This window comes from Pecten maximus, chromosome 14, assembly GCF_902652985.1.
Source record: "Pecten maximus chromosome 14, xPecMax1.1, whole genome shotgun sequence".
NCBI classification, from domain to species: domain Eukaryota; kingdom Metazoa; phylum Mollusca; class Bivalvia; order Pectinida; family Pectinidae; genus Pecten; species Pecten maximus.
This window is the reverse complement of record NC_047028.1, coordinates 36,649,540-36,661,932: the sequence shown is the minus strand read 5'-3', so window position 1 is coordinate 36,661,932 and position 12,393 is coordinate 36,649,540. Positions and strand designations below refer to the sequence as shown.

The 12,393-nt window shown below is 33.5% G+C and overlaps 1 protein-coding gene across 13 annotated transcripts in view; it reads left to right on the top strand.

The window, feature by feature from the left end:
* The window catches only part of LOC117342172 (misshapen-like kinase 1), a 116,771-nt gene extending 105,414 nt beyond the window's left edge, over window positions 1-11,357 (top strand). For 10 of the 13 annotated variants that reach the window (XM_033904195.1, XM_033904192.1, XM_033904194.1 and 7 more), the window contains 5 exons: window positions 527-583; window positions 3,710-3,788; window positions 4,508-4,588; window positions 4,998-5,137; window positions 5,604-11,357. In XM_033904195.1, the coding sequence (XP_033760086.1) occupies window positions 527-583; window positions 3,710-3,788; window positions 4,508-4,588; window positions 4,998-5,137; window positions 5,604-5,687 (441 nt within the window). In that variant the 3' untranslated portion in view covers window positions 5,688-11,357. Of the gene's footprint in view, window positions 1-526; window positions 584-2,363; window positions 2,382-3,709; window positions 3,789-4,507; window positions 4,589-4,997; window positions 5,138-5,603 lie in introns of all 13 variants that reach the window. The other 3 variants (XM_033904196.1, XM_033904193.1, XM_033904190.1) reach the window with 2 other exon arrangements.
* The last annotated feature ends 1,036 nt before the right edge of the window (window positions 11,358-12,393 follow it).

The window sequence follows — 12,393 nt, the reverse complement described above, 5'->3', positions numbered from 1 at the left end:
AGCTAAGCAGGAAATTTAAAACAAGCTCATCATTTAAAACTCGTATTTCATTATATATGTCCGACAAAGATGCATTTTTGAGTAAATTAGCTATGCTTTGTAATGAAAAGAAGTACAAAACAGATGTATGATGTCCCTGGTATCACTGACGAGTCGTAGAAGGACGATACAGCTGTATGATGTCCCTAGTATCACTGACGAGTCGTAGAAGGACGATACAGCTGTATGATGTCCCTAGTATCACTGACGAGTCGTAGAAGGACGATACAGCTGTATGATATGTCTCTAGTATCACTGACGAGTCGTAGAAGTACAAAACAGCTGTATGATGTCCCTAGTATCACTGACGAGTCCTTAGGACTCCTAGAAGATTTTCGATGTCTGTTACATCATTGACAAGTCCTAGAAAGTGCTATATAGTTAACAATCAGCATATTCTGTATCTTAATCAATATTTTAAGGTTCGATACACTTGAGTGTCGATACGATATCTTTGACCGGTGTGATGATTTTGTCTTCCCTGTAGTTTTGCCATAACAATGACGGCACACCACAAACGGGAATAACGTTCTACTTGAGTCAGGTAAACTAACGGGACCCTCTGTTGCTTGCTACCGTTACGTTTTTCTCCGCGGATACAGAACTTGATTATGAAAATGATAGGGTAACGTGATTCTTCAGACGGAATTGTCAACTCAGTTATACAAAATTGATGTTTGGTGTATATATAACTCAAGCTCAATTTTGAGAGGGATAGTAAAAGCCAATTTTGATACTGCAGGGACATGTTTAAAATTCTTGTAAAAATTAATTGTTAAGGTCACAAAATCTTGTAGCATAAATTAATTGTTATGGTCACAAAATCTTGTAGCATAAATTAATTGTTATGGTCACAAAATCTTGTAGCATATCTGTTAGTTGTTGTCACCAAAATGCTTTTATTCTCAAATCTTTGTCACCAAAATCTTTCATCTTAAAGTCAAACTGTTGACAAAATTTTTCTTCAACTCTCCTGGGATCTTGAAATACAATTTAATTAACCACGTATCTCTGATATCATTTTCATAAGCAAGCTCTATAAGGGAACCCATACACATTTGGATTGAGTTCTGTTTTTGTCAAATTTCAGTTTTAGCTATCACTCATTAGAGATATTGGCAAAAACCCATCATTGCTCTCCACATCATTTGTCAGTAGTCAGCACCATTCCTGCTATGAGTATGTTTACAGGCTCAAAGGTGGAAACCCAAATGTCTTGATGTACATCATTTCAACACCTTTCTTTGACGTATATAATACAAAAAAAAATAGTTTTAATGTAAGAAATTTGGAAAATAATAATAATTTTTTTTTACATGCAGTGCCTATAGAATGCCGTTTTTTTACGAATTCTCAGTTTCCAAACTATTTTTGTCTCCCACACAACCTTATGCTTGTTAATCTGAAATCACAAGTCAATTTTGTTTAGAACTTTTAAAGAAAGAAAAGAAAAATAGAAAAGAAAGAAAAAGGGGTCATATGTATAGAGGTCATGTGTAGGGGTCATATGTGTAGGGGTCATAAGTATAGGGGTCATATGTAAAGGGGTCATATGTATATGGGTCATATGTATAGAGGTCATATGAGTAATTTAAATAGGGCATAAAATATACCAACTATAGTGAAACCCAAGGTTTAATGTGTTGTGTCACCTGGCTTTTCTTCAAGAATTTGTCAACTATTTCTGAACTTTGAACATATTGTATATGTAATAATTCTTAACTTGTCTTCATTAAGGAGACTTTGGACAACAATGTAAACCAGAATTGTTTCTTTTGAGAGAAAAGGAAAGAAACATTTAATAGGAAGTGAACTAGCCATTGGTCATCAGACAATTTCCATTATCTTTGTCCCAACCAATATGGCTTGCATGTTTACATTTAATTGGGCCAACATTGTTTTAGTTTTTGTTCTCAAAGCAAAGAATAAGATGCAAAGTTAAAAAAAAACATTGTTGTTAGACATGATTCGGATTTTACATAATCTGAAATTATCAATATTTTCCCTCCATCTTGTTCTGCATTAAAATGAAACAAGATTTCCGAAAAAGTGATATTTGACTTTTTAATGATTTTGTCAATATTGAGGTAAAACTAAATAAAAACCATGTTGACCCTTTCATGGATTTCTTTCAGCATCTTGTGTTGGTTTTTGGTGGAGAAATTGATATTTTTGGCTTGTTTTAATTTGATTGCAATTTGTGTATTTGTTTGAGGTATTACTTCTTCCAAGCCTCTGAAGCATTATACACCAGCTTCGAATATGTATCAATGTTGATTAGAGTAAAACGCGATATATATTGTGTTTGACGACATTTTAAACAGGTGAAAGGGCTTGCACGGGTAAGAAGTTGTCAAACATTGCCCTCAAATAACATCCTGCTACAGGCCTTCTTCAAACCTTTTACATATCAAAAGCTGTATTCTTAGCATTGGATGAATCCTTTTACACTCCAAATTGTTTGAATTGAGAAATTGATATAAAAACTCCCAAATTAATATATTCATTATGCATTAATTGGTTGTTTTCATCATCAGGATTCACAATTTTCAATCAATATCATCAATGATTATAGTTTCCTACTTCATATCTGTCTGGGAATGTTTACTGTACCAACTGCAGTATTAAATTCCAATAATGGCTGATCTCCTACATGTAAGCATGATAGTAGCATCTCCTCTTTGTTATCAATTCCTCAAATTCTGGGATAATTATTAAACTTTTTGACATAACACTGCATGTCTCGATTAAAAAAAACCTGGTCCCTGTGTCAGATCTATGAATGATTTATATTCCCATGTCCCTGTGGCAGATCTATGAATGACCTTTATTCTCAGGTCCCTGTGCTAGCAGTGCATACTTTATGGGTCCTGTGCAAAATGTTTCGGCCTCTTTTTTCCCCAAGGTCATGCAAGGTCTCTTTTCCCTAATGTCAAGGTCATTCCATGTAGTCGAAATTCTGGTCCCTGTGTTGAAATTATCCAGATGGGACAGTATTTATACTGTATTTTGTATAAAGCAATATTAAAAAAATGATATCTCAGCTTCCAAATGAACCACTGGGCATCTTTATACCTGAACACTTAGTTGAATGGCCTAGTAGCATATATTACTTTGTCATATATTAAACTAAAACTTTTTATTAACTTTTTCATAAAATATATAAGTAACGTTTGTTGCTGACTGCCTAGATATTAGAACAGCATGTTTTTATTTCTTTGTTTCTCCTATTGTACGGTTGGGTGTTATTGACGCCGGTCATCGATAATCCGGTGATTTCTGTTACAGGATTATAAAACATGCATCTCTTTATACCATGCTATGTCGTATTCAAATCTCACAAACACATGTAGAGAAAAGTATATAGACTGTCAAAGCCTGAAAGTTAATTTCGAAGAATTACTTTATTTTTTGATTGTTCTAATTGTTAAAAAAGAAATTAATGTTGACACAATTTCAATGTTTTTCATCGTCTCAACGTATTGTGTGTGTAAAATTTTAATTGTTATTAATATCAGTGAAGTTCAATCTTTCTCTCTCTCTCTGTCAAAAAAAAAAAAAAAAAAATAGAATAAAATAAAAAATGCATGGTGTTGTGATAATGTTTACTTTGCTGTACATTTCATGGATTAAATACAAATTGTTTATTTTGATTTTTTGTTTGTTACAGACCCAGGGTCCTATCACACCACATACAATAGTTGTACTACCTAATACCAATGGCATGCTACTCCTTCTGTGTTATAACAGTAAGTACGACGTTATACCGTATTTATCCTGTAATAAGCCGTATTGACCAGCTTATTTAGCTGTGGGTTGTCATAACAGTAAGTACGACGTTATACCGTATTTATCCTGTAATAAGCCGTATTGACCAGCTTATTTAGCTGTGGGTTGTCATAACAGTAAGTACGACGTTATACCGTATTTATCCTGTAATAAGCCGTATTGACCAGCTTATTTAGCTGACATGGGTTGTCATAACAGTTAGTACGACGTTATATCGTATTTATCCTGTAATAAGCCGTATTGACCAGCTTATTTAGCTGACATGGGTTGTCATAACAGTTAGTACGACGTTATACCGTATTTATCCCTGTAATAAGCCGTATTGACCAGCTTATTTAGCTGTGGGTTATCATAACAGTAAGTACGACGTTATGCCGTATTTATCCTGTAAAAAGCAATATTGACCAGCTTATTTAGCTGACATGGGTTGTCATATTTTACCAGCCATGGGCTTATAACTGGATTTATACGGTAAGCATATATTGTCTTTTAATCTTCATATTATGTGTATGAAGTTTAACAGATTTATATGTTGTGTTGAAAATTGAATAGTCAGAAAACATTAATTGAATTTTTATTGGGTTGTTTTGTTAAAAGTTTGAATTAAACAGAAGATATGGATGAAATGTTTTAAAGATTGTTGAATAGTTTTAAAGTTTCGTGTTTATTTTGTTTGTAGATGAAGGAGTTTATGTGGACTCAAATGGTCGTGTCACAAAAAACGTAGTTCTGCAGTGGGGAGAACTTCCGACATCTGTAGGTAAGTTATAGATTACTGACTAAAGGGAGATAACCAGGAGTTAATGGTGTTCTCCAGATGTCTACAACGGAGAGAACTTCGAACTTCAATTAAAGTTTGAGATATCCAATAAAAGGGAGATAACCGGGAGTTAATGGTGTTCCCCAGATGTCTACAACGAGGAGAACTTCGAACTTCAATTAATATTTGAGATATCCAATTAAAGGGAGATAACCGGGAGTTAATGGTGTTCCCCAGGTGTCTAGGAAAGTTTTGACTACTGACTACAGGGAGATAACTACGCGTTAATGTCGTTCCTCAAATGTCTGCGTCGGTTTTACCTTAAATAATCCACACCTCTTTATTTTCAGAGTTTTATCTTGTTTTGAGTGTATTGATTGTTTATATAAATTCATATTTTATTTCACAGCTTACATAAGTACAGGACAAGTGATGGGCTGGGGAAACAAAGCCATAGAAATCCGCGCGGCTGAGACGGGACACCTCGACGGAGTGTTTATGCATAAGAAAGCTCAGAAGCTCAAATTCTTGTGTGAGAGAAATGACAAGGTACGAAGATATTTTAAAATATATTCCAATCTGAACAATTCGTCAATATTTGAAGGACTGTACAAAAATACTCAATTGAGAACATCTTAAAAAATGAATTTTAGTCATAGAAAGGTAACCTCCAAACGTTTGTAAATATGGAAGAGAGGTGAGAAATTAAAACTGCTTGATTGAAGATGTTGTCACCTAATTTAGTAGATTTGGTGAATTTCGGGTGTTGATTGCGTCTGGACAGTTACACTGTTCGTGAGAACTAAATATATGGCATGCAGTGTTGGCAGTCTACAAATCTTTCGGCATGAAAAATTCACAAACAGAACCAATAAACTCTTACAACAGAAGAATGCCTCATCTTAAATACGCTGGCTAAATTATTAAAGGGGCCTATACATGTTGCTCAAATATTTTTTGGGGATAAAACGATATATTTTCACACTATCTAATAATGTTTTCTTGCTTCTTTCAGGTATTTTTCTCGTCAGTGAGGTCGGGGTCTTGCTGCCAAATCTACTTTATGACATTAAGTAAGCCTGGCCTTGCGAACTGGTGACGACAACACAGACTTTATCTCAGGGTCGATCCGTAAATTCTCATCTGCAGCTTTTAAAAGAATAACATCACCACTTTTTACCATTGACACAACTCCAGTATTCTATTTAGGCAGAAAATACATGTACATCTTTCCAAGTGTAACAGAAGCTGAAAAAAAATAATGGTTGTCATGGAAACTGCCTGCTGTTTTGTAGAGATGGGACAACGTTTACATGGGAACCACATGACGACTGGTTGTCATAGATACAGATGTGGTTGCCATGGACACTATGGTTGAGTGATTGAGGTTGTAACAGAGGAAAATGTGAAGATGGTTGAAGACTTAAAAGCTATTTTTCACGAAAAAATTGTAAATAATTAAGTGTTGATCTATTGTACAGCTTTCGATTTCGCTGTTGCCATGACGACAGACAATAAATGAAAGACTATTACATCATTTGGTGTTGTCATGGCAACAGAGGGTGTGCAATATGCTTGGAAACGCTCCACGATTATGTAAATCTGCATGGCTTGCCTATACAAGGAGGAGTCTACATTTCAGTACCCCGGGTATGCATGACTGACAGTCAAAACGGGGCAAAATTGTGGATAAAATTTTAATGTGTTCACATAAAAAATTCTACACAGATGGTGGACCTGTTTCGTCTCCTTTAACAGATTGCCTACTCAATCACCATGCTGCTCATAATATACTCCACGTACGGTGTTGTACAAGTCTCTGAGTGTGGCCTGACCAGCCTGGATTTCGCTGGTCGTATCATGTAGTTTTAAAACAAATGGCTGCGTCTAGTATTACAGAAAATAAGATGATTGAAGCTTCACTCATTTCTAATACAAATTCCTTAAGGATCTGCAAGGCGAGCTCTTCTGAAACATTTCTCATGATGTCGACTGTCAGAGTAGATAAACCGTTCTTCAAGCTGTTTTGAGACCTGATGTTTTCTGCTCCAAATGCCAAACAGGCTATTCATTTTACTGTGGAATGGTACACGGAGTGTGGTGTTGCTAAGCGGGAGCCCGACACAAGACCTGCAAGGACAACTTCAAAATGTTTAGTGCTGGGCAAATATGTCTTATCGGCTCAAAAAGATCTAACACAGTTCAAAACCTCCTTGTTCTCAACAAACCTGTCTGCGCCGATATCTCGGCGCAGGAGTAGACTTAATTGTCAGAGTAGACGACTTAACGGCCGATGAGTCGATCATTGTTATACCAGATTCCTTGATTAGCTTGCGAACCTGGCCGTTTATTTAAGTTATTAGAAGACGTTTTATGTGTGTTTTTTGGTATAGTGCAAAAATTTTGTGAAATACCCTTTCATGTGAACCAGAAAGTCCTAGATATCAAATTATATGCTGTTTTTTTTTTTCTTCTATCATTATGATGACTATTGATATTTTATTTTTATTTACATTTCTATTGTCTGTTAAGAAAATGTTTGCAACTTTGAAACCTATCACCTTGATAAGTAAATATTAATTGTAAGGAAGAAAAAGAAGTAAATTCTTCACTCTACAAAACTGCCCCAGACTACTAGACAATCACGAAATGACAGTTATAGAAAATGATATAAAATATTATGTTAGGGCTCTTATAGCAAATGTTAAAATCAGACTTAAAAAAAAAATTCAAACCTTTTCTAGAAATGTAACTAAAATGATGCAAAGCATTCAATCTGTTAATTTATTGATTAAATTTGCTTTTATTTTTGTGAAATCTCACTTACTTCCAAACAGGCTTGATGCTAAGAACTGTTTGCAGTAAATTTAAATTAAAATGTTAAAGGAGTAGAGAATTTTTTAAATTTAAATGTTTAAGGAGTAGAGAATAATTTTGATTTAAATATTTGAAGATAAAATAATTATATATTTAAGGAGTAGAGAAAACTGACTTTTCTTAACTGTTTTTAAAAAAATTCTCCGACTTTTTATAAAGAGATAAATTTGAACCACATTCAGTTATTTATTGAGATGTTCAGTTATTTTTATTTACTTTTTCATTCTTCTCCCATATTTCCATAGAATGTTAACTTGTTAACCAAATGCAAGTTCATAGAATAATTGATGTAAAAAATGTGTGGTATTTCTGCTTGTCAAGATATATATGTAGAGTGTCCAACATACAAAACCAGGTTCATGCTTTATTGCGTCATACAAATCATCGCAGACTAAATATTTTAAACATTCCGCACAGTTTTCTGCATTCAGGAGCCAATTACTTTGAAACCCATACAATATTCTCTGCATTGAATACTCATGGCGAAAAATCTTTGAGGATAGAAATGATACAGAAAATGTATGCTTTTCAAAATGTATATAAAAGTCTCCTAAAATCTGTCATTGCGGCAAGTAGACCACTTTTGGATGCTTCAGAGCTGATTCCTGTAATAGCTATGCAAATCTCTGGCATATACTGCCTTTCTAACATTCTATGACAAATCTTTGACTTCTGGAGTCAACTCTCGATGATAAAAATGATGTACAAAAGGGAAATAACTTCAATTACTAGGCAACAAGAGATCTTCACCGAGGGAAAGTGTGTCGGAGAAATCAAAGTTATGAGATACCTTCATCATTATATTTTGTTAACATTCATTTTACAAATTTGTTTTTGGTCGACATTCGTAGTATCGATTGTAGTGGTATTCGGTTTCTGACTATTATCAAAACCAAGAGATTATTGATAGATAGTAAAAGTGTGTTTGGATAAACATGAGGACATGCATAATTTATATATAAGTATTTTCAAACACATATTATTAAGTTACATCGTCATACTTTCGTATGGTAACTTGGTTACTCAGTAGAAATGATATTCTACCTGGCTAAAATTAACCTTGATTTGATCTGCTGATACCGATGAAACAGTCCTTAGACAGTAAACAGGCATTAATTGTTTGGCTAGAATACTCAGCTGTAGATAAACTTAGTCTAGATGGATAATATAAAGCTATAGAATACATTGTTACATACATGTATATCTGGTTCCAACTGCCAGTGTTTGTGACAAAATCACTTTCTTATTATTGATGTAGATATTTATTATTATTTCTTATGCAATCAGCCTAACTGCTTTTATTTGTTGTAGTTTTCTTCCGTTAATTTCGAGAAAATCTGTAATATATACTTAACGCTGCATATGCACACATCTGTGCTTACCTTTTGCCTGAACAGATTGACGATAGTCAGACCATTGATAGTTGAGGGGAGGTAACCCTGGTTATGAGAATGAAATGTGGGCATTTTCATATAAAATTTGAAGAGAGAAGAATTTTAAGTACTGTGTGCCAAAAAAACATTTAATGTGATTTTATGATTTTCCTTTGTTAAGTTGATGTTAAAATGTCCTCGTGTCTTCGTGGCGGCAAATAGATTCTAGATATTACTACTGATGTTGTCAGTAGGCATCAGCCGTTCCTCTAGAGATATAGATTTAAATAGTAATCCCCTACTTCCTAATTAGGTCTGGTGAATGGAAGGACTTGAACTTGTGGGTGTCTGAAAAGTATCTGCATGCTTGTTTTGAGCATTATGAATACACATCTTGTTGTTTTCATTTCAGCTCAATTTGAATTCGCTTTTTGCTTGATTGATGTAAAACATTGTTTTAATTAATGACTTTGTATTTCTTGACATTTCCATGATCTCGTGTTCATTTTTCAGTTTTGTATTTAATCCGATGTTTTCGCTTTGAATGATTTCAGTATCCTGAAGTAACCATGGGGGTGTAGAATTTGTATGTACCGGTTAACGCTAAACAAAAAAATTATATATATATCATTCATATTTGAACTTGGTGTGAAATATTCAAGAAATTTGCAAATTTTATGTTTCATTCTATTTTGTCTGATATCAAAATTCAGAACCAAGAAATGAATACTAAATATATATGGATAGTCTTTGTGATTTCCCCCTGGAAGTTGGTTTGAAGTCTAGTTTTAAATCAGGGTAAAAAAAAAATCAGATTATTTTGATATTTTAGATTCACAAATAGCTTTCAATAATCAATATTATAATTTAAATTGCAGTTATTTATTGATTAAGATGGGATTTTTTTATAGCTAGAAGGAAAATGATTTTTATGATTTGAAAAATACTCATTTATGTATAGAGTTTAATGATGTGGAGAGAGGAAGGTTGAATCCCACCGTTTGTTAATGATTTATTTTACTGTCGGATTTTATTGTTTACCTTGTAATACAAAATATCATGATTCGAGGTTTTAACAATTTTGGGTCACATAACATTATTATTTGTGGAAAAAATGAAACTTTTCACCTGATATATGCACGTCAAAGTGACAACTTCGAGTGATTTTGTCCCGATTTAGGTTTTAAGTGAAACAGAGAAGTGTATTTAATCACTCCGCTAGTGTTATCCATGAGAAAAGTTTTCTAAGCTTGGTTGATTTTTCCCCTTCAAGGGACAAAGCTCATAACTTCATACACATATTTTTAATTTTTTTTTTTTTAATTTGAAGAAGTCAGATCTGAAAATAGTTTTTATTTATCGTACAGTTTGTAATCAATTAAAAATTAATTTTGATGGAATAATCTAAAAGCTGTTATCTGAAGTGATGAAGTTCATGTTTTACTTACCTGCTAGAAGTTTACTAGAAGCATCGACTTTGTCTCACTCATATCCTTTGAGCCAATGCACGCAGACTTTTTTATTACTGGTGTATGCATCATTGATCTTGTATTTTACGATAGAATGTACAAGATCTAACTTAGCCCGATAACATATTTGATTTGATATGGTAGTAATAAATTTTCCTAGAATAAAATTCCTCTGATTGGGTTTTAGTAATCTTGAATTAAGCTTATTCTTCACTTCATACTATGAAAAATGAAAAGTTTTATCATCAGCATAAAATTCCTGAGGCTTTCGGTGTTTGCCGTTTTCATGCATTCAATTTGTTTCTTTTCCAGCATTACCAAATTATTTTGGAAATATTTGATAGATTTATAAAAAAAGATTTTCTATTTGAATTTAGATACTAAAGCTGTGATATTTTTTAAATGAAATGACAAGCAAGTTTAATGTACCAGTATCAGACTTCTGGTGGGGTCGTCGGGTCAAAATTATTATTTTTTTTTTTATATCATTTATAGAAAATAATTAAATCTAGATCAAATGAACAAGATGTTCTTTTCCAATACCACAATAAAAGTCAACATTTAAAATAGTCTTGTAACTGATCGGAACTCTGTGAAAACCTGGGAAATCAATAGGAGCGAAGTAATTGTAGTTTACGACAGATGTAGCGTTAGACGTTGGATCTTAATATGTATGTTATCCAAGTTACCAATCGTGTTTTATAAATAACAGTTCGTTGTATTTGTAATTGTACAGAGTGTCGAATTGAGATTCGACAGCAGGAGGATTCTGTATACAAACGCCAATGCAAACTAGTTCTGTACTTCCGTATTTGGTCGGAAGATGTGTATTCCACAGTGTAAGATACAGCGATGTAAGCATGGACTATTACTAGTGTACAAACATTTTATATTTTTAGGATAATGTCTGAAACCCTATTTGTTTGTGTACGACATGGTCTGTCTTTTCTGTTCGTGCCATGTCTGTGAACGTCTTATAAGCTCATGCTTAATCCAAGTGCAATTTTTCTAAATAAAACTGAGAGAAGAACACCTTCTATCATGCATTGATATTGTCTTGGAGTTGTGTGTGAATAATTCATTTTCCATTGTTTGTACGCAGAATGCAGCTTTCTGATTGGTGGAGATTTTTTTTCATACCACTATGAACAAAATTACGAGAATGGCGCGAAAAATGTGAAGTCACAATACGAAAATTGACCTTGCGTATTGATTTGAGAAAAATAATCCCATATAAAACCAGTTAAATTGTACATAAATTAGAAAATTATTTTCAAAAATTAATTATAAGCGTTGCGGTCAATTATTTTTTAGTTTCATAAGGGTATGAAACAAATTTTGTTTGCAAACTTCTGTAAGAATCTGCTACGCGGATTCATACAGTTTGCAAACAATTTTTTTTTCATACCCCGATGAAACTAAAAAAAATTGACATCAATGCTTAATTGCAAAAATAGAATGTTAGCATATATGCAAGATTTTCAAAATTAATTGATCGAACAAGCGCAAAAAAATCCCTACAATTTATGGATAAACACCAAGTAAACAAGGCCATGACTGTATTCATGAAATCATTCTCGTGCTCAAACATGAATTCTGTGCTCAATCCAACATTCTTCAACTCACTTAAATCATGCAGTTTAAAGCAAAAATCTAAGCATAAAAAATAATACAATTGTACTTCACTTTCCGCAACCCCTTCAAATCATTAAAAACATTTTGGATTGGATATTAGATTTATCACCAAATGTATTAAGCCCGAGCACAAAATGTGTACCAGGTACTTTAACAATAGTATGATTTCATGAATTCCGGCCAATGTGCTTCGGAAGGATAAGAATTTTTCGTTTCATTGACATGCTGAACAAATATGAAAGAAACAATATACTCCGCAACAAAAAAAGTTCTTTGTGGAAATGGAGTTCTTATTTTATTCTAATATTTTACATTGAAATACTTTTTGTAAACTTACCTTTGTACCTGTAAGTTTGGTTGGGATGGGGTAAGGAAAGTGGGGACATAGGGAGGGCGTGCTGAGTTTGGTTGGGGTGGGGACATAGGGAGCGCGTGCTGAGTTTGGTTGGGA